This window comes from Acomys russatus, chromosome 10 (genome assembly GCF_903995435.1).
Source record: "Acomys russatus chromosome 10, mAcoRus1.1, whole genome shotgun sequence".
NCBI lineage: Eukaryota > Metazoa > Chordata > Mammalia > Rodentia > Muridae > Acomys > Acomys russatus.
This window is the reverse complement of record NC_067146.1, coordinates 11,890,111-11,916,175: the sequence shown is the minus strand read 5'-3', so window position 1 is coordinate 11,916,175 and position 26,065 is coordinate 11,890,111. Positions and strand designations below refer to the sequence as shown.

Here is a 26,065-nt window from a genome sequence, read left to right as displayed (position 1 = left end):
TCATCCTCAGTTATACAGGTAGTTTGAGACCAATCTGGGCTCAAACCCAAATAAAACAGAACCAGACAAAATGAACACACACACACAAAATACAAAACCACACCAAACCAAAACCAATCAAACAAACAAAAAACCCAGAAAGAAACAAAAACATAAAACCTTTCTCCTTCAAGTAGTTACTTGAGAATTCAAATCCAGGGATTTAAAGTGTGTGCAGATAAAAATTTTGATACACAGAGGAAAACAGAAAAATTCTCTACAGCTGTTTGTGGTGGATTTTTTGCCAGGCTGATAAAGTGTGTGGATGAGAAATGGGATTCCTGTGTGGATCCAAGAAATAGGATTCCTAAAAGAAAATGGGTACACCCATTTTCCTTGTAAACAATGAACAAAGTTAGACTATTGAAGATCTATGTGAATAGACAAAAAAAAAAAAAAAAAAATTCTTTCATTTAAAAGCAATTTTTGTTAGTATAGTCTTTGCTTCAGAAAAAACAAAACAAACAAAACAAAAACAAAAACAAACAAACAAAAAAAACCAAGCCAGGTATAAAAGTACATGTCTGTAATCCTGGCACGTGGGAGCTAGGCACAGGGGAATTGGGAGTTCAAATGTTAGCTCCAAAGTCAGTTTAAGGACAATGAGAGAGAGAGAGAGAGAGAGAGAGAGAGAGAGAGAGAGCGCTTTCTTGGGTGGAGGAATCAGTGAGTGAGTAAAACTCTCCCTTCAAATGCCAGCGTTCTCAGCGTCTTTATTGCTATAATCGGGAAGACTTTTTCACTGTGGAAGAAGAACAGCAATAGAAGTATTAATTTGGTACAAATGCAGATGGATCACTTTAGAGACAGTGCGGAATTAAATATTACAAGGCATTCTGTGCTGTTTATTTAATATAGAGTGAAGGCCGGGCCGGGCCACATCTCCAGGGACCTGAGCAGATGTGGACCGAGTGACTACAGTGCTTCAGGGTAAACACTGTAAAAATAAACGAATGAGCAAACTAATAGAATGTGATGGACAGGACGCCGAGTAATTGCTATAAATGCCTTGCTCCCCCCCGCCCCACCTTTTTTCTTTTTTGTCAGAGACCCAGAAAGGACTTTAACCTCCAGGTCTATTAGTCTGGCTTCTGTCACCAAGCAATGCTAGAGGCACTTCACGTCCTAAGTCATCAGGGTCTGATTCGCCCTTGGTGTGCTTTAGCAATTTTGTTTTCCTTCCACTGAAATTTGTTATCGCACCTTAGGAAAGGACAAATATACAGGTTGGCGATAGCACACCCTGGTATCAAGGACCTTGAGAATTTCACAAGAAGGTGAGAATTTTACCATATGGGAATTCCGATGAATTCTCAGAGGGCCAATAGCTAGCCCCCAGCTCTTTCCCTATAAAGCTCAGGAAGGGCTGTGAAGTCAGGACTCTCTGGGAAAAGTCTTGACCATGAGGTTGACCCTACTATTGGGTGCCCTATTTGGGTGTGTCTACTGTCAAGAAACATTTGTCGGGTAAGTGATACTTTCTAGTAATTATCTGAATTCTACTTACCTGGTTCCCCAAGCCTCTCGTTTGCTCATAACTTGGTCATAGAATGAGGCGGGTGAGTGTGTTCAGTATTTTCAGAGTTCTCTCAGACTGGGGGGAAGGAGTGGGAAAAAATAGGAGTTGATCAAAGAAGAGATAAATGACTAAGGAAGGAAGGAAGAAATGGAGACTGCCAAAACAGAGACTCTAAATTTATTTATTTATTTATTTATTGAGACAGGATTTTTCTATGTAGTCCTGGTTGTCCTGGACTTGCTTTGTAGACCAGGCTGGCCTTGAACTCATAGCAATCCATCTGCCTCTGCCTCCCGAGTGCTGGGATTAAAGGCCTGCGCCAACTGCTTGGCTAACAGAGACTTTTTATTTAGTAATAAAGAATAGTATTACAAACTAGGTGTGGTGGCGCACGTCTTTAATACCAGCACTCGGGAGGCAGAGGCAGGTGGATTGCTATGAGTTCAAGGCCAGCCTGGTCTATAAAGCGAGTCCAGGATAGCCAAGACTAACACAGTGAGACCCTGAGGAATAGGATTACAATTTGGGGCCTTCACAGGCTGTGGGGGCATCCACTATGGACAGAGGACAGAGGGAAAGTCTAGGAGTTTTGTATGACAAAGAAATGTGTGAAGTTAGTCTTAAGATCATGGCTGGGAGTTTCTTCATCATTCTTCATCAAGCAGGCTGTCTTTGGGGGTGTTGGTTCTTTGAGATACATCCTGGAAACATGAGCTCAAGACCTGTTCCTCTTTCTTTCCCATGACCCTCGACAGTATTTTACTGGGGTGTGACAGGAATGACTCCATTTTGTAAAAATGAATTTCCACAAACCTCACCTCTCATCCTTTTCCCTCCAATGGTCAGAATGTGGGACTGTTAGCAGGGAAGAGCTTCTGCGTCTGCACTTGCTTCAGATGACGCAGTAAGCAGCTTCCTCCCACCCTTGTCCCATCTTTCTGGTCTGTATCCTTCCTGTCAGCACTGGCCCTCCAGCTTCAGATTACTTATCTGGGTAACAGGGCCTCCAAGAGTAGGAAGGCCGGGCCTGTAGGTGCCAGCTAACGTCTCTCCTGGCTTTAGGACTCATCTTTGCTTTGAAACGTTTTGATCCTGCTATTTGTTATTGAGACAAGCTCTCACTCTGTAGCACTGGCAGCCCCAGAACTCAGCATCCCTGCCCCCCCCCCCCCACAACTTGTAGCATTCCTTCTGCTTTTTGGAGAGTATCCCAAGGGAATCAGTGAAGCAATCCACTAAGCATGGCCCATGAAAATAGCTAGACAATTCAATTCGGGAATCAGAGAGTGAAAAATGAACGTTGGGATTTCTAGAACATTGAGTGATCTAGACTAAGTACTTATGCATTAGACATCTATGAGGGCCTTTGTTTTTGTTTTGTATTCTCACACCTCTTCCTCCCCTTTTGGCTAAGCAACTCCAGGGGCTGCTGTTCCTTAGAAAACACGCCAGGAAATATTAGTCTAATGTGTAACTTTTCCCAGCACCTCATTTTAAAGAAGGACTCTTGGGAGTCCCTGCATTAACTAAAAGTAAGGAGATCCAAATGGAGGAATTGTCGGACCATTTGTGGCAGATGGATAGTTGTAGGCAGAAGGTCTGGGAGAGCTTGCAGTCTGCCACTTGTGTGTTACACTGGAGCATCCCGCACACTCTGTGGAACTGGTATCCAAAGGTCTGGCTTCAGATCGCCCCCTGTTCTATTGTGACGCATTGCATCCTTCCTTCTCAGCTGCACCAGCTGAGCAGGAAGTCAGGCTGCTTCCAAAAGGGACAGAGAGAGAGAGAAAAGGCTCTGTTACTAAGCCTTACTAAGTTTGGCTTTTCTACCCAAACTCTTTTTTTTTTTTTTTTTTTGTTTTTCGAGACAGGGTTTCTCTGTGTAGCCTTGGCCATCCTGGACTCACTTTGTAGACCAGGCTGGCCTTGAACTCACAGCGATCCGCCTGCCTCTGCCTTCTGAGTGCTGGGATTAAAGGCGTGCGCCACCACGCCCGGCTCCCAAACTCTTTTTCTAACAATATGCTTGCCAGCTTGGCCATTTCTCTTTTTAGCCCTGATATCTTTTTTTCCCTTAGAACATATGTGTGCACATGCATGTGGGTATGACGTAACATCTGATTTGCCTTGGGCCTCAGTCTTCTCTAGCTGTGCCCTGAGGTTGTTCACACCATGGGACCCGGAGATGGAATGCTGCTATATTTTCAAGTCACAAAATAAAACAGACAAAAAGCAACCAAAAAACCAAACCAGAAAACCTCAGCTCTTCCCAGATGTGAATCTAAGTCCTCTTACAAGCATCATCTTAATTACTCTCCTTTCCCTCTTTCTTTCTTTCTTTTAGTTACTCCCTGAAAAGCAGGAACAGACGAGTTTTAAAAGCCACTGCTTTATGAGCAGCAGGTGCTATTTGACACTCATTAGCTCAAGGAAAAGAAACTTTAATGGCAAGTTTCCTGCTAGGAGCAGGTACACCTCTTAATTATTATTTAGATAACATTTCCTTGGAGGAAATAAAGCCGTTTGATCACCTCCTCATTCTGGGGACGTGGGTCAGTATACAATTTATTAGTTTCTGGCTTGTGAAAGAGATGACTGACTGTTGCATTCGTCTCCTCCACGCAGAGGCCTCCCCGGGAGCAGAAAGCAGTGGGACATGGTGAATAGGTTTTACTTTTAAGGTCATGCCTGTGGTTAATATTTTTTTAGAGATCAAGTCCTTGAGGTCATCCCAAGTGATGAAGAGCAAATTAAAACTCTGGCCCAGTTGGAGGCTGAAGAATATCTCCAGGTATTTGTCATAGCATCAGCTTTTGCTCCCTCCAGCATGATTGGCATCCATTTTTGGACTATATTTTGACTCCTTTGAGGCAATGTGGGATGCTGGCTCTTAGAGCTTGTATTCTAAAACTCTGGACTTTAGTCCCAACTATAGCCCTGAGCAACCTGCCTTCTTTCCCTGTGACTTTATTTTCCCAATCAGAAAACTGAGGAAAAATATACCATTCTTCTACATATCTCACAGGACTATTGAAAGCATGAAAAGAGGATGGAAAATGTGAGAGCTACTTTGCAACATGGCTGAACGCCTTTAATTCATTATTTCCCTTTAAAAATAATTTATGGCATTAATATCCCATGATGAAATGAATTGGACCACTTGAGTGCCAGATTGGTTTTATTTTTTAAGACCTCCCATAATTTAAAATCATCTGTTCCTCTGCCAATTTTAATATCTAGCAATGGGGTGTGTGCGTGCTGAAAACGTAACATATTTGCTGATGCTTGGGCACACAGAAACTCTTGTTGCTGTGTCATGGTGGTTCCAGAAGTTTTCTGGTTTTGTGGACACAAAATAAACTAGGTAACAAACTGCATTGTTGAAACCCACCAGTGTACAACTATCTGCTGCTCCCGGGATGATTCACTCATTACCTTGACTTAGCTCTTTCTTCCTTTCAGCTTGATTTTTGGAAACCACCCACCATCCCCAGGCAGGCGGTCCATGTCCGAGTTCCTTTTGTCAGCATCCAGGCTGTTAAAGTTTTCCTGGAGTCCCAAGGCATGGCTTACTCCATCATGATTGAAGATGTGCAAGTAAGTATGCCACAGAACAGCCTTCTAGAGGCCAGCTGATCCCCTCCCATTCTGCCAGGAAAGGGACCAGTAGGTTTCAGGTGGGTCTCCTGTCAGTTCCACTTCCTTTTTTCATTTCATGCAAACGGAAGGAAAGCAATCTGTGATTCTGTTAGTTTTTAATTAGAGGTTAATAACTCAGAAAGGCAGGCTGAGCCACAAGATGGCCTGAAGGCCCTCTCAGTACTGTCAGCCTCTGCCTGCAGTTGCTGCCTGGAGGGAGGGGGGAAGGGGGCACAACTCCTCCTGCCCCAGCCCCTGCATACCTGAACTCTTTTCAGAGAGGTGTCTGACCAGAGCCTATGGAAAAGATATAAATACGAGGAAAGCTTGGCCCTGGGGACCAAGTGTCAGCACGTCATTTACACCGACGGACTGAACGCAATGCTGGCGACTAATCTTAGAACTGTCGTATCTTAGGTTCTGTTGGATCAAGAGCGTGAAGAAATGTTGTCCAATCAGCAAAGAGAACGTAGCGGTAACTTCAACTTTGAGGCCTACCATACCCTGGAAGAGGTAGGCATTTCAAAACGAAGAGCAGAGAAACCAACCACTCTTTTTCTCTGAGGACAAGTCTACGTGTGTGTGGTGATTTGATAACCTAGATGAAATTCTCCTTTTATTTCCTAGCTCCCTACAGTTTCCCTCAGATTGCATAGGCAGTGCCTGCTTAATGCAGGAACTGAAGTCGGCTTGTCCATCCCAACAGCTGCCCAGTTATTTTGAAAGTGTCCAGAATATTTTAAGTGAGTCCACAAATAGCTCTTTCACACTTCCCACAACACTCCTTTGCTGATTTTTAAGCTGCATAGGCTACAGAGTCACTCAAGAGCGATGGTTAACTATATGCTCTTGGATATATCAGGGGCCACTTTGAAGCACCTGACACCACTCAAGGGTTATGTGTGTATGTTGGGGGCTCCCAAAGTGCATATCGATCCAAGGTCACACAATCACAATGTCTGGTGTCTGTCTTTCTGGGTCTTGTTCCTTTCTCTTTCCTTCTGGGCTGTGTGCCACTGTGCAGGTCCATGGACAGCACTGGGTTCACTAATGTGACACAGAGCCTTTGGGAGGCTGGTACAGGTCTGTTTATCTGCCCTGTCTGAATGGTGGTGACATTTGGGGAGTTAAGGGGTGAAGCACACAATAGGAAAGAGTAAGGGGGCACTAACCCTCCAAATATATATATATATATACATATATATGTGTGTATGTATGTGTGTATGTATACACACACACACACACACACACACACACACACTTTTGGAAAGTCTTTTCTTTCTTTGTAGCCTTGGCTGTACTGGACTTACATTGTAGACCAGGCTGGCCTTGAATTCACAGAGATCCACCTGCCTCTGCCTCCTGAGTGCTGGGATTAAAGGTGTGCACCACCAACCCCTGGCTTGGAAAGTCTTTTCTTGCCCTAATTTATTTAGTGGTAAAAGCTATTTAAAATGATTTGTGGGAAGCCAGATGTGGTGGCACATGTCTTTAGTCCCAGCACTTGCAGAGGCAGGGGCAGGGGCAGGGGCAGGGGCAGGGGCAGGGGCAGGGGCAGGGGCAGGGGCAGGGGCAGGGGCAGGGGTAGGGGCAGGGGCAAGGGCAGGTAGATCTCTGGGTTCGAGGCCAGCCTGGTCTACAAAGGGAGTCCAGGACAGCCAGGGCTGTTACACAGAGAAACCCTGTCTCGAACAACAACAACAACAACAGCAACAACAACAGATTTTTGGCAAAAAAAAATATGACGTGAATGAATTTGTTCATTTGTTTTGCTGCCAGAAATACTAGTGGGAATGAACATGGGGCAATGTCACCTGTGTAATATATATATATATATAATATATGTCTTATATCTTCTTAAATTCTCCCCCTCAAGAAAAAAGTGTCTTAGTTCGGCTAGAAGAGTGTGAAAGAATAAAAAGCGGGCTCTCTCCCACTTGCTGATCTAACAAACAGGTGTTTTCCACAGCAGGCAAGCCGCCGGATACTGTTTCCCGGTTTCTGTCTCTGTAATGGTTGCAGCCTGGATATATGGACAATGCACAGAATTTCAATGAGCCTTTAAAAGTGGGGTCGGAGTAGCCAGTGGCAGCAAGACATGTCCCCATTGTTCCAGGGCCTGCACTAGCGCAGCTGTATTTTGTAGCACAAACTGGCCACATCTCTTTTGGTGCCACTAGGGTTTGCAGGCGAAGGTGAAAGGCTGGACAGGGTCTAGGGGGGAAAAGAGCCACAGGCAAACCAGACAAGTGCCATGTTACTTTGTATCGAACTGCAAAGAATCAGCTCTGCTGCGGCAAGATGGCTTCTCTTTTTCAGAATGACTCATCATCTCCGCGATGGCTTCCAGCCGCCTCCAGCCGGCATGCGGAGAGACCGGGACGGGAGAGGCGGGAAGACCCTAATAGCCGCATTCGCTTGGTCACTCAATTACAGGCGCCTGTTTATCATTTGAATCTTTCAGATTTACCAAGAAATGGATAACCTCGTGGCTGAGAACCCTGGTCTAGTGAGCAAAGTGAATATCGGTTCATCTTTTGAAAATCGGCCCATGAATGTGCTCAAGGTATAAAGGGGGCAGTGACTGTTGTTTCCCCTCTCTCTTGATGCTTCTAGAATCCGGCTTGCAGAGCTGGCTCCCCCTCCCCACCTTTTCTTTTCTCTGGCTCGCTCCTTTTTTTTTTTTTTTTTTCCCCTTCCTAACCGGTCTTTGCTGGTTTTGAGCACCCCCCCACTTGCCCCCTGTTTCTTTTTCGTTTCTTTCTTTGTTTTTTCTTTTTTTCTTTCATTCATTCTTTCTTTTTTTTTCTTTTTCTCTTTCCTGCACGCTGACGCAGGTTTGCAGGAGAGAATTAATGCTCAAGTCCTGATAGATGAGCTCGCGGGGAGCCGGGCCGAACGCGCCAATTGGAGCCGAGCAGGCTAGGCGGCGGGTGCGGGGGAGGGGCGGGCGAGCACTAGGAAATTAATCAAAGTGGGAGTTCTTTGCGGATTTTTCTTTTCCTCTTTCTTTTCTTGTAAAAGCCAGCTTAAAAAAAAAAAAAAAAAAAAGAACAAGAACAACAGCAACAGCAATAACAACACCACCTAGTAATTGCTTGAACCGTATTAAAAACAAACAAACCCCAAAAAAAACTCCCAGTTTCTCTGTGTGCAGAGGATGGCATAACTGAACGAAAAGGCAGTGCCCTGGAATGAAGGCTTTTTTTTTTTTTTTAACGTGACAGCTGAAAAACAGTTAAGGTTCGCTGCTACTCGTCACCCCTAACAGTTTTCGGGCTGATAGTTTCAAGCATTTGCACTTTGTTCAGAAAATCGGCGAAAATTATTTCCCCAGACTTCCTAGAAAGAGTTTGTGAAGGGGGGTGCGTGGGGACGTAATGTCACAACGCCCTACTAAATTTGGAAACTTTGTGGCTAGGAACCAGCCGACTAACTGGGGCAGATGAATTCCTCCGGAGCGGGCTCCCCAAAGCTGGCCTGGGAGGGTAGTTGCCGGCGGCTGACGGCTTACTACTGCCCCTTTCTTTTCGGTTCCTCAGCGTCTGGCCAACCGCTGACTGAGTCAGGGAACGGAAATCTCCTTCGCCTTGGTTTTTCGTGGCCTTCGATTTTTCCAAGTGGTTTTAGTGGTTGAGGTGTTTTTTTGTTTGTTCGTTTGTTTTTTAAAGTTCCCTGGCTTTTGACATCTGAGCACTTTGAAGAAAAAATACTCAACACCTTTTCAACAAAACCTTCCTCAAACCTGTGAAATGTAAAAAATTTAGCGAGAATTTGCATTTCTCATCTATCTTATCTGTTGAGCTTAGGATGCTGCACAGAGGTAGAAGCTGATGGTGCAAAAATAGTCTTTTCCTTTCTAGTGACTGATCCAATTGGCAAGGCCACTGTTCCAAATAACCCAGTCACCTAGATCATAAAACTGAAACTCTGCCGTCCTGTTTTGATAAAGGACACAGAAGGTTCTAGTGAGAGTCTTAGAACTAAAATAATGTATCCGTGCATAAACATTGGAAAACAGAGGAACACACGAACAAAAAGAGCAAGGCAATTCTAATTTCACAATTATAGCAGGATGATAGCTGTAAATAGTTTTCCTTTCCCTCCCCCCTCCCCCCCATACATTTGCTCACATGCTCACTCCCACATGAACTAGTCTTTTAAAAAATAAGAATGATGTGTTATCTGAAACCTGTTTATCTCATAATTTACAATATGTGAGCATATTTTCATCACACTATCTGCAATACATTTTGCATACATTAAGGGAGGACATCTTTGCTTTGCTTTTTGCATTTTGCATCTTTCTTTCTCTTTCTCTTTTGTTTTTGTTTTTTAAAGGGACCAAACAAACTGACAGAGGAATCAAGCCCATGTCACCTGTCCCCTCTTGTTCTCTTTAGCCCATGGAGAACAGAAAGGGAGACACGAGCCACCCTGGGGAAGAGGCACTGAGTGGGGAGAGGCCGGTTCCATTGCTCTGTTTGTTTTACAGTTTAGCACCGGTGGAGACAAGCCAGCCATCTGGCTTGACGCAGGGATCCACGCTCGCGAGTGGGTTACACAAGCTACTGCACTATGGACAGCAAATAAGGTCATTTTGCTTAAGATTCCTCACATATTTTATCTTCTGGGAGTTGGGCTCACTAAGTAACCACACACTGCCCTGGTGGGCTGATCGCGAGGACTCTCAGCCAAACTGTCCCCTCACCACACCGCAGGGAACAGACTCAGCCAAGCCTTGCTTTCTTCTGTGTTACCACATCTAGGATCATGGTATTGTGTCCCTGGGCCCCTGTTAAAAAAAACACAGGCAGCCAGAAGGATTGGAAAGGGTGGGCAGTCAGTCAGGCCTCGGAGGAGCGTTGGGGTGTCGAGTTTCAGCGTAGGAGCAGGAGGGGGGCTTTGTACTTTGAGGGAGGGTCTTCACCACCAAATCTTGAAAGGGCTTCTGAGCAAATGGAAACAGGCATGAGAAGGGTTCACTTTAGGTACCGAGCTGATTTTGAAGTGGGGATGTAGCAATCCCTTTCTTCCACAGGGTCCTTGGCACAAGGGCCAGGACACGATGCTGGGTGTGACCCAGGCTGGTATTTCTTAAGTGATTCCAAAATGACATACTATAAATCAGAATGTTAATTCATGAGCAAAGGAAATCAATCCACATCAGATCATTCAAGCATGTGCAACCACGTGCACACCGACTGATACATTTTTCCCCTTCAATTAAAATGCGGTTACCTTTAGGGTATTATGAAATGGATATTTAACAGTTGAATAATAATGCCGTAGGATGGCTGAGCACAGGAAATGAATAAATTTTAATCCAGCAGAAACTTCAACTCTCCAGCAATTGATTGCACTCTAAATGTAATTCCCCACACGGAACTTAACCAGTTCTCCGTATCTTTAGCCAAGTCCCTGCATAACTAAGTAATCTGATGTTGGTCCTGAGTTCTATTGGGAGGTCGCCCCGTGGGAGGATTAATGAATATTAAGTTTTAAAAATTTGGTTCATAGATCCAAATAAGCCACACATGCCGTTGCCCAGGCTCCACTGTGAAACGAGAGGGAGAGAGTGTTGTTGCTGCTTCTAAGAGGAGAGGTGGCAACTCCTATTTACTTAATATGAGAAAATTACCGTCACCAGAAAGGAAAGTTATAGATACTGCAGGATCTCGTGTTGCAAGCTGTTGCGAAGCTTCTCACCAACAGTGGTCCCCAATTCATGTTTGGAAACAACACAACAAAAAAACCCAGACAAACAAAAAACCACAACAAAACAAAAACCACAGTGCCATAATATTTTGCAGTGTGCTTTCTGGGAAAAGGGAGGGTAAGCTTTAAAAGCCTATGTCTCTGCTCAGATTGCCTCTGACTATGGAACGGATGCAGCCATCACGTCCCTTCTGGATACTATGGATATCTTCCTGCTGCCCGTCACAAACCCTGATGGATATGTGTTCTCCCAAACCTCTGTAAGCGCTCCATTTTCTTCTTTTAATTTGTTGTTTTTCTGTCCGTAGGGTTTAAGAAGGCATGTAGGAACTTGGGAAACCAAACAAAAGTAATCTCGCTGCTATTGATTTATTCTAAGCAGAATGCCTGATCTCTCTCAGTAGTGGTCTTGAGATGGGGTGCAGGGAAATGCTTATAATCACTTGTTACTCTGACATGCAATGCCTTTACATGTCGACTCAGCCAGAGCCTATTTCAGGTGTTATGCTGGGCTTTCAGAGTGCTGCATTCGCAGTGAGTCACCTAGGAGATTTGTCCCAATTATCTCCCTGTGAGTGTGTGTGTGTGTGTGTGTGTGTGTGTGTGTGTGTGTGCACGCGCACGCGCTCACGCACTCAAGTCTATCTAATACTTTAAGACTTTTAAAATCATTTACTTATTCACTTTACTGCACCATTTTGTTGTTTTAAGAATAAAGATAGTTTTTACCTTTTTGAGGATTAATGACAAATGAAAGATAACTTGGAAAACTAAGAACTTAACTTACTACAGAAAGCTGTCTAGTATATTGTTGAAATCATTGTCATCTGAATTTTAGAAAAGGAGGTAGATATCACCTGCAGACAATTAGATTTCTACAAGATTTAAATAGGTGGCACAATGCATCCCAACATTTTTACTTACAATTGGTCAAAGAGATCCTCTGTAATATCACTAAAAGGAGTTGTGTAGGCTCCGTTCCCCTAAGATACCATCACAAAAACACCACTGTGGTATTGTGATCTCATATATATTCAGAATGAGTCAGAGTTTTACGTTTATTCTTCTAGATAGCTGATAATGATGACAATGATGGCAGCATTTTCAGAGAGACTTCCGGTCTCTAGCACAGCCCCAGACACTGCATGAATAAATACAGGGTCCAGAGGCAAGCCAGAGAAGTGCTGCCCACGCCCTCACAGGTGGTCAAAAAACCATGAATACCTTAAACACTCTCAGCAGTTCTGTAGTAAGGCTACTGATTTAGCCCCATATTTTCCCAAACTATTCTCTCACAAATGCCATCTTTTTCCCTTTCTGTTGTGGTAGTGGCTAGCATTTAACAGAACCATGCTCTATGGGACATGGTTTGGCAGGCATTTATTTGAGAGAGGAAATACATAAAGTGAACCCCTTGTGGGGATCATTTGACAGCTCTGGGCAAAAGAAATACTGTGCAGCTCTGAGGGGAGAGAGCAAGGGGAAGGGAAGCATAGGAAAGGGACCTGCTGAGCAGAAGGGATGACCATTTTTTTTCCTCCATATTCGTATTTGGTTGGATGTTTAAAGAATCGTATGTGGCGAAAGACGCGGTCTAAACTACCGGGAAGCCTCTGTGTTGGTGTGGATCCTAATCGGAACTGGGATGCCAATTTCGGAGGTGAGCACTGGGTGTTGTCTCCAGGGAAGGTCAGAGCGCAGTCTGGCCAACCACTTGGTTTTGCTTTGCAGTGCTGTCAGCCTGTTTAGTCCATTTAGGATTCAAGTCGTTTAAAAACCTCTTTGAAACACTTCACTAAATTTTCTCTCTTCACGGGAGTGCAGCACTGTCACAGCTCCAGGCAGCATTTAATATGGTTTGCCTCACATCTTAGTGTCGTTCCCCACACGCCTGCCGGCCCTCCCCCCCACCCCCCACGCTCCCGGCAGGCTGTAGCACTATTCAACCAGCCTTTGCACAATGGCAGGGGCGCAGGAAGCGCTGAATGAGCCGCTAGAGGGGGTTAGGATCTATAAGGGAGAGAAGCATTACGTCATCTGGTAGATGCTTCGAGAAGGAAAACTTGCAAAAAAAAAAAAAAAAAAAGTACAAATGCAATTAAGAAATGGATTTTCTGGGCTGGAGAGATGGCTCAGGGATTAAAAGACTGACTGCTTTTTCAGAGGAGCCTGGTTCAATTCCCAGCATCCACATGGCAGCTCACAACTGTCTGTAACTCCCGCTCCAGGGGATCTGACACCCTCACACAGACATACGTATAGGCAAAACACCAATGCACATAAAAATAAATTATATATATGTACATAAAATAAATGGATTTTTGAATTACAGTTAAAGATTAAATGTCAGCTTGCTCATCTGGTTTTGTTGACTGGAGCTTTTCTGTTTGGGGGCCCACTGGCAAGCCAGGTGGGGGTTCTTTCACGCTTTTAGGCACCAGTTAAACCTATTTCACTAAGCACAGAGTTGAAACTCGTTATTTTTTCCTACTAGCTTCCAAAACAGTTCATTAGTTACTTTCTCCTTGATGTGACAAGCTGGGTCTCCAGGGAAGAAGGCTCTGTTTTGGCTACAAGTCTGAAGGACTATCCCACCAAGGCAGAGAAGATAGGGTGGCAGTATGAAGAACGAGGTGCATTTTGTCACTGGTCAACAAGTAGGGAGAGATGAGTACTGGTGTTCAGTTGCCCCCCACTTCCCTTTGTATTCAATCAAGCACCCAGCCTGTGGGACGGCGGGTTTAAGGGCATTTAGGATTTAGGGTGGGTTTCCTGTTGAATGTCTCTGGAAGGACCTCAGATTGCGGCAGAGGTGTATTTCCTAGGCATTACCAATCCAGTTAGGTTGACAATGAAGAGAAGGCACTGCAAACACTGAAGCTGGGTGCTGTGTCTTTTCCCTAATACCTGGCACAGCGTCTGCAACACAGAGAACAGCCATTAAATATTTGTGCGCCATATGAATTATCGAGAGTTACAGAACTGAGACAGGAGCCATGAGGGAGCGGTGACAGGTTATGCATGGGTGATAGCTCCATTCATTGTGCTAACAATTTATTGTTCTTATTACTTTTTGCATAGGAAAAAAATAATCAAAGCACCAGAACCTTATTGAACCATACCCAGGAATTTGGTGCCATTTTCCCCCTGAAATGTTATTCTTAAATTCTTTTAGCATAAGATGGCGGAAGTTATATTTATGTAGGTTTTTGCCCAGTTCACTTGGCCAGCATGAGAAATCTCACCCCCATTTGCTCCCTAAGAGATTCTTGAGCATTCGCAGCCCCTTGCCAGGTCTACCATGACCCCCGTTTCAGTCATCTTGAGCAACTATAGTTGCTGAAAGAATAAAAGGCCAAAGGCGGCCTTGTCCAAATGTGACTTCTTCAGGACAGAAAGAGTGTCAGAGGTTCCTTACGTTTGTGGCTTTGTGACTTGGACGTACAGCTGTGGTGCTGAAGCTCCAACTCTTGGACGTGACAAATTGGAAGTAGTCCCAGAAGATGAACTTAAGGAACTCCCCCACCTAGCGCAGGAGTTCTTCTTCCAACAGCTCCCACAGAGGGGCAACGACCTAATCTGATAACTCCTTCTGCTGTATAGAGGAACCATATTTTAGAAGAAGAGACAGTGTGTAGGACAGTTCAGTTCGGCTTCCTGGCCACACGCTCAGAGCAGGGGATTTGGCCTAACACAAGCATGGGCCAAGGTGGTGGCCTCCACAAGGAGGAACTTACTCATACACGTGGTGACCTCCACCCTCAAGTGTTGTTGTCATTCCTCTTTTTCTTCCTCCTTCTCCTCTTCCTCCTCTTTCTCTTCCTAGACAGGGTTTCTCTGTGTAGCCCTGGCTGTCCTGGAACCAGGCTGTAGACCAGGCTGGCCTTGAACTCACAGAGATTCACCTGCCTCTGACTCCTGAGTGCGGGATTGAAGGTGTGCGCCACCACCTCGCCAGCTGCAGTGTCCTCTTAAAGCTACTGCCCTAACTAGGCTTCTTCTTAATCCCACCAGGACCCGGAGCCAGCAGCAGCCCTTGCTCAGATTCGTACCACGGACCCAGGCCCAACTCTGAAGTGGAAGTGAAATCCATCGTGGACTTCATCAAGAGCCATGGCAAAGTGAAAGCTTTCATTACCCTCCACAGCTACTCGCAGCTGCTCATGTTCCCCTACGGCTATAAGTGCACCAAGCCAGAAAGCTTTGATGAGCTGGTGAGTTCAGCGACCATATCTGTTGTGTGGACAAGTTTTCATTCATAAAGTTAGGTCCTGAGGCAGAGGTATGCTAGTGACAGGTTATGCAGGTAATCAGACATATACCCAATGTAGACTGATTTTCTTTGGTAAATGAATTCATAAAAATTAATATTCCTTGCCAGGCGTGGTGGCGTACATCTTTAATCCTAGCACTCGGGAGGCAGAGGCCGGAGGATCATTGTGAGTTTGAGGCCAGCCTGGTCTGTAAAGCAAGTCCAGGACAGCCAAGGCTACACAGAAAATCCTGTCTCGGAAAAAAAAAAAAAAAATCCTTAACATAGATGACCCAGGAATCTGCTTTTCTTTTCTTTTTTCTTTTTGAAACAGGATCTTACTACAGGTAGCCTGCCTAGTCCAGGCTTGCTGTAACATAGCAAAATTATGACCCTCCTGCCAGCCTCAGTCTCCTGAGTGCTTAGGGTCCAGGTGTGTGACACCGTGACTGGCTTTAGGTGTCTGCCATTGACATTAATTCCCAGGGTGTGCAATGCTCAGAGGAGAAAGGGATCCTTCACCTGGCCATGGATGCTCTGTGCTGAGCAGACATGCTGAGCAGTGCAGCTCCCTGGAACTCACCTAGGCCTCCCTTGTGGCCTTTGGTTCCGCAGCCTGACATGGCGGACAGTGCACTGGTGTATGATGTGTGCTTAAAACGCTTTCTTCCCTGACTCAATTCCTTCTGTCATCTTTCCCATTTCAGAAATAAACAGATTGGCTGCAGCCTCGGGTCAGATGGTGACATCTCAGGGAGCTGCTTGCAAGTGAGCAACAGCTATTCCCAGATGAGGAGAATGTGCAAATATTTCCAATTTGGCTTTTAGGCTTGATTTTGAAACCCATCTGTTAAGGATAAGCCTGGAATTGAGACCTTTTGGACAGTTTACCTTCAAATCGATTGTTGCCAGCAGCCCCGGGCTGACATAGGATAGATAATTCCTGTTCAAATGTATCTTTCATCTTATCAGTTGGATTTTAGACTTGTCAGGACAGTGTTCAGGGTTGAGGGGACTTCTTACCAAAGTTGCTTCTTGGAGAGAATATCAAGTTGATAGGAATCTAAATGTACTCCCTGTTTGCCTCCTTTTAATTAAATATAATTAAATTTTAATTAAAAATTAGCATACAAAGCATTAGGTTTCATTATGGCATTAAGAAATAGTAGTTTCTGTTGATTCTTGTGTCCCTCTGCTCCCCGTGTTCTCTTTCTCCCACTCTCCTCTTCCCTTTCAAGTTACATGTCCCCTAACCCCCTCATACCTTTCAGAACTCTTCTTTCCACCCTGAGGTCTCTTTTCTACTTTCAAGGTCTGTATCTACACCTAGGCAGTCTTCCGGTTGTTCACATCCCTATGCTCAAGTATCTGCAGCCTGCAGCCTAGAACTGGCGTCTCTGCCTTCAAGGGGGCCTGTAGAGGGAGGTTTGCTTGCTAGAGTTTTCCTTTGTTGTTTGCCTTCTAGCCTTGCTCTGTCATCTGGCGTTGTTGATAAAGTTTATTTTCTGGGAGGTGAGTCTGTAAATTATTTAAAGACTAGAAACCTGCTTCTCCTGGGTCTTCCTTTACTGTACAACCCCCCCCCAACCCCCAACTACCCTAATTCCTTTAAGGACTTACAGTATGGGTCAAACTCCCACCCACCCCATCCCGGTTGCTGTTTTCTGAGTGGCAACTCTGGTTGTCTGTATTCTTGAAAGGTAGCCCCATAGTGAGTTGCAAAGCCTGCGTCCAAGCAGGGGACACCTGTGCCTGCTGTCCCACCCTCCCCTGTGCTCCCACTGGTGCAGTTGAGGGTCACCTTAGCTTTTGGCAGTTGCACTGCACTGTTGACTCATGCTGGGCTCATTGACAACTAAAACCCCTAGGCTCTCAGAGGCTTCAGCCAGAGCCAGGTTTCCCCATCTGGTATTTGTACAGTTGTTTTCCTGGACCCAAGTTCAGGACCTTACATTTATCCTTAGCAAGGACAGTAAAGCCTCAATCAGTCAAAACTGGAACCCTTGAGTAATGGAAAATATTTTTGCTGAGCTCTGCTTCTTCGAAAAAGAGAGAACCTCAGGCAAATAAGCCAATAGGGATCAACTCGGGGTGGGGGCAGGGTAACAAACTTCTCAGTACATCCTGAGGTCAGCATATGCATATTCTCATTAGTCCCTTTAAGCTCAGCTTTCTAAATTTATTTATTTATTTATTTTGGGTGTTTTGAGACAGGGTTTCTCCATGTAACAGCCCTGGCTGTCCTGGAACTCACTCTGTAGACGAGGCTGGCCTTGAACTCACAGTGATCCACCTGCCTCTGCCTTCTGAGTGCTGGGATTAAAGGTGTGTACCACCACCCCCCGCCTTTAATTATTATTTTATTTTATGTGTATGGGTACTTTGTCTGCATGTACATCTGTGCGCAGCCATGTGGGTGCTGGAACTCAGGTCCTCTGGAAGCCTGTGATCCTGACAGCTGAGCCGTCGCTCCAGCCTACTTTCGACAACGTTTAAAACTACATTTGTTGGGGCTGGAGAGATGGCTCAGTGGTTAAGAGCACTGACTGCTCTTCCAAGAGACCCAGGTCCAATTCCCAGCACCCACATGGCAGCTCGTAACTGTCTGTAACTCCAAGATCTGACACCCTCATACATACATGCATGCATTCATAACACCAATGCACATAAAATAAAAATAAGTAAATTAAAACAAAACAAAAAAAACTACGTTTGTTTATTTTGTCAGGGAACAGCTTGCAGGAATTGGTTCTCTTGCGTCAACAGGGACTGAGTTCAGGTGGTCAGGCAACAAACACCGTTACCCACTGATTGATTTCTCTGGCCACTTATATTATATTTTCGTTTATGTTTCTGAACAAGGAGAGCTAGAGGCAAAATAAGGAACTCCGGAGCGTTGAAAACACCTGTGTAGTGAAAGAATGACTGTGTTGTGTTGTATGTTTGGAGGCAGGAGAAGAACACATGTGAACCGCTTTCTACTTTCTAGTGAAATAGCCGAGAGAAAAATCAGGGTGTGCTTCTCTGTCAGTTCACGAAGGCCAGCTTGTCCAGGCCTCCCCGGCTATAGTCTTCTACTAGGCAACTGGTTTCCCAAGAGACGAGAGTTTCATCCATTCACTTTTCCTTCTAGGATGAAGTGGCCCAAAGGGCTGCCCAGTCTTTGAAAAGACTGCATGGCACCAGTTATGAAGTGGGACCCATCTGTTCCGTCATCTGTAAGTATATAACACGCTCAAAGTTTGCACACATGATTTATTGAGATGCTGAAGCACCATTTGAATTTGGGCTAATGCTTTTAAATGCCTTCATGTGAAGGGGCAGGCAGATCTTCAAGCACAGAACCCAACCTCCCCTGTTTTTCCTCAGAATGTCTAGGCTCCTCATGAAATACTTATTAGGTGATAGCCTAGGATCTCCTGGGTGGGTGAGTTTTGTGCTATTTCCTAAGTGTGTCCAGAACCTTACATCTCGGTACTGTTATGTACAAGCTCTTTGCTTAAAAATGAACCTTTATTGCCGGGCGTGGTGGTGCACACCTCTCACCCCTACCACGCAGGAGGCAGATCTCTGTGAGTTCGAGGCAAGGCCAGCCTGGTGGTCTACAGAGTGAGTTCTAGGACAGTCAGAGCTGTTACACAGAGAAACCGTGTCTTGAAATGCAAAAAACAAACAAACCAACAAAACCAAATAAACAAAAAACCTTTTCAAAACTTACTCTAAAAGTCATGTTCTTTTATTAATCTTCCCTTTCCTGGCTAAGAGAGGCTCATGTCTCCTCTCCCGACCCCCACACCTGTTTGTTTTGTTTTTCTTTTTCTGAGACAGGGTTTCTCTGTTTTAGCCTTGGCTGTCCTGGAACTCACTCTGTAGACCGGGGTGGCCTGGAACTCACAGAGATCCACCTGCCTCTGCCTCCTGAGTGCTGGGGTCACAGGGGTGCACCACTACCACCCAGAGAGGGGCTTGGATCTTGAGTAAGCTCATGAACTGTGGGCTGGTGAAAGAATGGGTGTGGCTCCTTTCAGAGGGCCTGGTTAGGGGCTGGGGACTAGTTCCATGGTGTAGAATGTACTTAGCACGCACGAGATCCTGAGTCCAAAAGCCCTGGGTTCAGTCCCCTGTATCAAAAACTCCAAACCAAACCAAATAGCAACAACAGGAAACTCCTGGAAGGTTTGATGGGAAGTTGCTGTCACAGGCAGCTGCCTGTGCACTGACTGAGGAGGGGAGGAAAGGGATGAGGCAGGGGTAAATGGAGAAGTCTGGTGTACGGCTTTGGGAGACTCTTCTGTCTTCCGGTAGGTACTGTCAGAGATCTCAGCACACCTTGGCTTCTGGATCGCTTGAATGTTCGCTTGAATGTTCTTGTTATCGATAGAGCTAGAAACTCAAAACTGTATATACAGTGGAGTGTCCATTTCCTCTGTGCTCCTCCTGTGCCCAAAGGCCCCTTGTGTCCCAAACAGACACTCATTCTATATCCAACAGGCTTTCGTTAAGCATCTGCTATGTGCTAAGCATGGTGCCAAATACTGCAGAGACAGGAAACATACCAAGAACTCACTTTCTTTTGCAGTGTGTACATGTGTGTGTGTGTGTTTGTACATGCATGTGTAGAGGACAGAAGACAACTTGTGGGAGTCAGTTCTCTTCTTCTACCTTCTATGTTCCTGTGATCAAATTCAGAACAAGCGCCTTTACCTGCTAAGCCATCTTGCCGGGTCAGAGGTCACTTTTAAGAGAGATGAACAAGAATTCAAAGGAATATTAGTATATATGTAATATTAGTATATATAGTATTATGCAATTAGTATATATTGCTATACTTATAGTAATTCTATATTAGTACAGTACTATGTGCCATAGTAGGTTATGCATGGCTCAAAAGTATTATAAAGCTGAGGTGGGGATCTAATGCCGTGGAAAAGCTTCGCGTAGGAAGGAACAGCCACGTGGGAGCTGAAGAAGGAACAAAAGATGTCCTGATGTTGCTGAAACTGCACGAAGGGCTCTGAGATCTACAAGTAGGTTTGGGATTGCTGGGACAAGCGATGTGAGGAAGCAAGTCTGAGGGATGCAGGCATTGGGTGCTATGTGGAGACTTGGGGTTTAACCTGAAGGATTCTGGAAGCCATTTTGGCATTTTCAGGGAAGCAGCTGACGTACATCTTGGAGGTTGCAGTGGTCATGGGCTAGATGTACGTACACCCCCAGCAACAGCGGGAGGAGATGATGGCCCAAGCACAGCAGGCATGAGCGTGGGCAGCCTGTCCTGTATCAGAGGTACAGAGTTTCTTGTTGAAGGTTGTTGGGTTGGGACATCCTGGGTCATGACAGGAGCATTGGAAAGCTCATGGGTTTGGTTGTGGAAATATTAAGCTCAAGGTACTTGAAGGCTCTGCACGCTTTATTTTATTTATTTGTTTGTTTGTTTATTTTTGAGACAGGGTTTCTCTGTCCTGGGGCTTGCTCTATAGATCTGGCTGGCCTCGAGCTCACAGAGATCCACCTGCCTCTGCCTCCCATGTGCCAAAAGGCTGGGTGTACAGGCTTTAGATGGTGTGGCCCTGAGATTCTGCAGAGTAGCAAGGGAGCAAGGGGCAGAAAGGGGGAGCGATAGATTCAGGAAGCGTTGACATGGAGACAGTGATTGTAACAGGAGAGCAAGGAGATGTTTGGAGTGGAAAGAACCTTGGGAGGAGAGAGGCTGCTGAGGGCCAAACAGAGACGCTGAGGACCTTGGGTTTCAAAGACCAGGGGAAGAGCAATTATTAAAAACAAGACAGTGGTTAAAATGATAAAGGCCAAGTAAAGGTCAGCACACAGGAAAGAACATTTTCCATTGAAGTTTTGTGACTAGTTCATTAGCGGCCTTGACCAGAGCAGTTATAGAAGAGAGAGTGAGAAGAAGGGGTCTCTGGGAGATTCAGAGCGGAAGGCTGGCTTCGGTTTTTGTTTGCTTTATTTATTTGTTTTAAATATACATACGTATATTTATAATGACTGACACAATGAAGATGCCAAGAAGGGAGGGGCGCACAGGGACCTGTTCCCTGCTATGCTGTGTGCACAGCGAGAGTTGCAGCCATGGTGGGGTGAGGGGGAGTTGGTGGGAATGCCACTTTTTAGTTGTCGGCTTTCTTTTTTTCTTTCTTTCTTTCTTTCTTTCTTTCTTTCTTTCTTTCTTTCTTTCTTTCTTTCTTTCTTCCTCCTTCTCCTCCTCCTCCTCCTCCTCTTCTTCTTCTTCTCTTTATTCGAGACAAGGTTTCTCTCTGTCACCCTGGCTGTTCTAGACTCGCTTTGTAGACCAGGCTGGCCTCAAACTCACAGCAATCCACCTGCCTCTGCCTCCCAGGTGCTGGGATTAAAGGTGGGTGCCACCATGCCTGGCTAATGGTTTTCATTTTTGTTTGTTTGCTTTTCTTTTTTGGAGACAACGTGGACCAGGCTGGCCTCAGTTTTACAGCGATCTGCCTGCTTTTGCTTCCCAAGCACTGGTATTAACAGTGTGAACCACCAAAGCTGGCTACCTGTAGTTTTCTTTCCTTCCTTCTTTCTTTTTTTTTTTTTTCTCAAGACAGGGTTTCTCTGTGTAGACTTGGCTGTTCTGGGCTCATGTGTAGACCAGGCTGGCCTTGAACTCACAGAGATCCGCCTGTCTTTGCCTCCTGAGTGCTGGGATTAGCAGAGGTGTGAGATTTACTCATTAAACCCAAAATGCTTCATGGAAGTGGAGAAAGTACTTCTGATAATATAGTCAGTCATGTGACTTCCTCTTTTTAGATTATGGGCTTTCATTTTTCTTCATGTTTCTTTTTGCCATCTATGCTACACTAAAGACATAAGAAAAAAAATCAATATTTATCATATTTCTAATCATGTTCAATTTCATTAATGACTTCTCTGTTGTTGTCAACAAGCACAAACATATTTAATTGTCTAGAGTCAATGCCTGTGTATATCTTGTATCCATTTGTTTAAAGTTAACTCCTTCTCCCATGGAGTGTTTTGTATTTACATGCTGGTCATTTGTTACTTTGTTTTATTGATAAATCTCAGTTATTGGGTCTTTGGATTTATCCAATTTTATGCAAGACAATGCTACTATTTATATTTTATAAGCTTCAATTTTTTGGTTAAATGGTCTTTTGGGAATGTATTCCTTTGGCAAGACTAATCACAAAAATGGGATGAATAGCTTCGGAGTTTCTGTTATCTGTGTTTTAGGCTGCTCTCTGCAAACAGTTGCTGAGACTTAAAAAACCATGTTCCATATAGACTTGGCCTTACCGTTTTTGTCTGTTTTTGGAGACAGGGTCTCATGTGTTCCATGTTGGCCTCTAACTTACTGTGTAGCCAAGGATGATCTCAAGCATCCAGTCTTCTGCCCTGGGTTCTTGAGTGCAGAGAGTGTAGGCTTGTGCTGAAACGGGGTTATGTGGTACTGGGGGTTGAGCCCAGGACTTCATATATGATAGGAAAGTACTCTACCAATTGAGCCATGTCCCCAGCCCTCAGGGCAGAGTACGATGTCAGCAGAATGTATCCTGTATCCCCTGAAGCACCCCCTCACCCTCGTCTCATCTATTTCATTATAAAGGATTTAGATTTTTCTTTTACCTTGCCTCGTAGACCTTGGAAGGCTGAGGGTTAGTGTATTTTTCTTGCTGAGGACACAGGTATCAGAGATAAAACAAATATCAGACACATATTGGTTTGCTCTATGATTCCCTTAGAACCTGGTCCTTCATCCATGCAGCTCCTGGCTGCAGGTTTTCCCAGTGCTGACTCTGAGATCCTGCCTCACCCCAACCTGGAGAAGACTAGTCCTTTAAGAACTAGCCTCATGAATCAGGCTGGCATGTAGCCCTGGGCTGAACACTTGCTTGCCAACCAGTGGCCAGCTGTGCATCGTTGGTAGGTGAGACATTTCCTGGGCAACTTCTTACCTACAAAGAGCTTTGAAAAGCTTCACATAGCCACGAGAGTTTGAAGAGAACTAGGGGAAAGGGTACACCCCTTGGTCTAAACTATAGCTGTGCCACTTTGGAACCAAGTCAACTTGGGCCAGTTATTTATCCTGTCCTGTTTTTGCCCATCTGTAAAATGGCTTGTTTACAGACTCAAAGATAATATGTGGAATAAAAGTCTTCACTATTTCTCAAGGCTTGTAGACTCGTTGGCTAGCGGTATGTACCCACCACGTACCGCTGATCCTGATGTGGTCTCATTTGACCAGGCCCCTCTTGTTTATTGACAATAAATATGTATGGTTTTGTTTGTTTGCTTGTTGTTGTTTTGATTTGTTTTTTTTTTTTTTCAAGATAGGGTTTCTCTGTGTAACAGCTCTGGATGTCCTGGACGCTCTCTGTAGACCAGGCTGGCCTCTAACTCACAGCCTCTGCCTCCCTAGTGCTGGGTTTAAAGGCTGTCCCACCATGCCCAGAAAATGTATATATTTTTTTATAACACTTATAAAAGATATTTATGGCACTTATAATCATAACTGACACTCAGTGAATTTTACTTATTTATTTTTATAGTACTGAGGATTGAACCTGGGACCTAGTGCATGCCAGGCAGGTCCTAGCCCACAACTGACATTTACTGAATGCTTATTCTATATATATATTGTCTGACCTCAGTTTCTTCTTCTGTATAATGGGGACAATTCTAGTGCCCCCTCAGACTGAAATGGGCACTAAAGGAGCCAATTAGGGTGCATTTAGTGACTCCAGGTATGGTGGCACATGCCTTTAATTCCAGCACTTGAGGAGCCAGAGGGAGGCTGATCGCTGTGAGTTTGTCCAGGACAGCCAAGGGTACAGAGAGACCTTATCTTAAAAAACCAAAAGAAGAAAAAAGAAAGAAAGAAAAAGACGCCTTTAATGAGCACAGCAAGTGCCGCAATCATATTCACTACCTTTTTCTGTCTACTTCTCTCCGCCCTGTGTCGTAAGTTGTAGCTCATCCTCACTGACACAGGAATCTTCTGGAACGTAGAGAGATCAGTTGGCTTGCTTTAGACCACCAGCTGGTGATTTGCAGGGTCAAGATTCTGTCTGAATCCCACAGTTTTTATTCCCTCTACACCTCTTGGTGGGATTGGTACAAAGTGGTAATTTTGTAACTCACGAAGATCCATTCAAGTCAATAAGTAACCACTTAGTGTTTTCTATTTGTTAGATACTGTGGCGGCTGCTTCCCGGAAAGACAGCTACCAGTCACAGAAAAACTTGGGCTTATAGGTTGAGCACTCCAAATCCAAAAATCTCAAGCCGAAATGTTTCCAACTCTGAAACTTTTCCCTGACAATGGAAGGCCAGAACTGGAAAATTCCACATCCAATCTTACATGACAGGTCAGAGTCGAAACGCAGAAACACTAACCCTAGTGATAAAATTATCTCCACTCTATGAATATATAAGATATATATCAAGCACAATTGAATTTATGTGCGGATTAGGGTCCATCCCAAGATATCTTTATATATATATATATATATATATATATATATATATATATATATATATATATATTCTAAAATAAAAAAAAAAATGTAATCCAAAGCAATTCTGTTCCCAAAGCTTTTGATAAAGGACAGGTAACTTATAATTTGCAACACTAACCTCAAGTCCTAGTCTTTCTTGTAACAGCTTCCCTGGTCTCTGTTCTTAGGTGGCTTGCTCCAACTCTACCCTAGCCTGTCCTTCCTTGGGAGGGGCCTCAGGGCCAGGCCACTGCCTAGCTTTTCCTAGTCATGAGTGGCTCAGGAATTTGTAGTCTAATGCCATCTTTCTTCATCACATGCTATGTCATCATGTGCCATGTGCTGACAGGTGGACACACTTATCTCAGTGCATTGTTACTCTTCTGGCTTACCCATGATCCCCCTTGGTGGGCATATGATTTGACATCAGAAGAGAGCTTGCTCCATTCTCATGCTGAGAGTCCCCTGAGGCCAGGGACCAAGTTACTCACTGGATTTGTAATCCCTTCTATCCCACTACAGAAAACAATGTGTGTGCGTTCTAAAGAAGGAAATGATGTGGCCTCCCTAAGCTGGGGAAGGTGCTAATTAGGGCATTGAGCAAAGTTGCAAATGGGTAAGTAAAGTCAGGAGGCTTCTGAGAGAGTGTCAATTTGAATACCTTTTTCATTTTAAATTACTTTTGCACTCCCCCTGCTCCCCTGTGGTTCTTGTCATAAGAATGAGCCCCTAGTAGACTATGCCTGTTCCTGAAGCCCATGATTAGAAGGCCAGATTTATCTTTGATCATGCTAGAGGTCAACGGAAACCCTGTAATCAGATTTCATTTCCATTTGCCCCTTAGACCAAGCCAGTGGCGGAAGCATCGACTGGGCTTATGATCTTGGCATCAAATACTCGTTTGCCTTTGAACTGAGAGACACAGGCTTCTATGGCTTCCTCCTGCCAGCCAAGCAGATCTTGCCCACAGCAGAAGAGACCTGGCTTGGCCTGAAGACCATCATGGAGCATGTTCGAGACCACCCCTATTAGGGATCTGTGGAACAGACAAACACCATTAAAATCTCTTGTGAAGCAAAACTGGCTTCTGATTATTCTTTTTTAATCTCTTATCTGGAAACAGTATTTAAGGCTTTTTTGGTTTTGTTTTTCCATACAGGGTTTCTCTGTGTAGTCCTGCCTGTCCTGGACTCACTTTGTAGACCAGGCTGGCCTCGAACTCACGGAGATCCACCTGCCTCTGCCTCCCCAAGTGCTGGGATTATAGGCATGAGCCACTGCTCTTCCAGAACATTTTCATATCATCTCAAATTGAAATACTTACTCATTAATCTGTAAATTGCCATTGCCCTCCCCTGTAGCTTCTTTTTTTTTTTTTAAAGATTTATTTATTTATTATTATGTA

At 44.6% G+C, this 26,065-nt stretch overlaps 1 protein-coding gene across 1 annotated transcript; it reads left to right on the top strand.

The window, feature by feature from the left end:
• The first annotated feature begins 1,152 nt into the window (after positions 1–1,152).
• Positions 1,153–25,733, top strand: Cpa2 (carboxypeptidase A2). Its single transcript, XM_051151558.1, has 11 exons — positions 1,153–1,506; positions 4,268–4,349; positions 5,021–5,155; positions 5,615–5,710; positions 7,662–7,763; positions 9,693–9,791; positions 11,065–11,175; positions 12,485–12,575; positions 14,930–15,129; positions 18,301–18,385; positions 25,505–25,733. Exons 1-11 carry the CDS (start codon positions 1,442–1,444, stop codon positions 25,690–25,692), a joined length of 1,254 nt encoding a protein of 417 aa, XP_051007515.1. The 5' UTR covers positions 1,153–1,441; the 3' UTR covers positions 25,693–25,733.
• Positions 25,734–26,065: the final 332 nt, after the last annotated feature.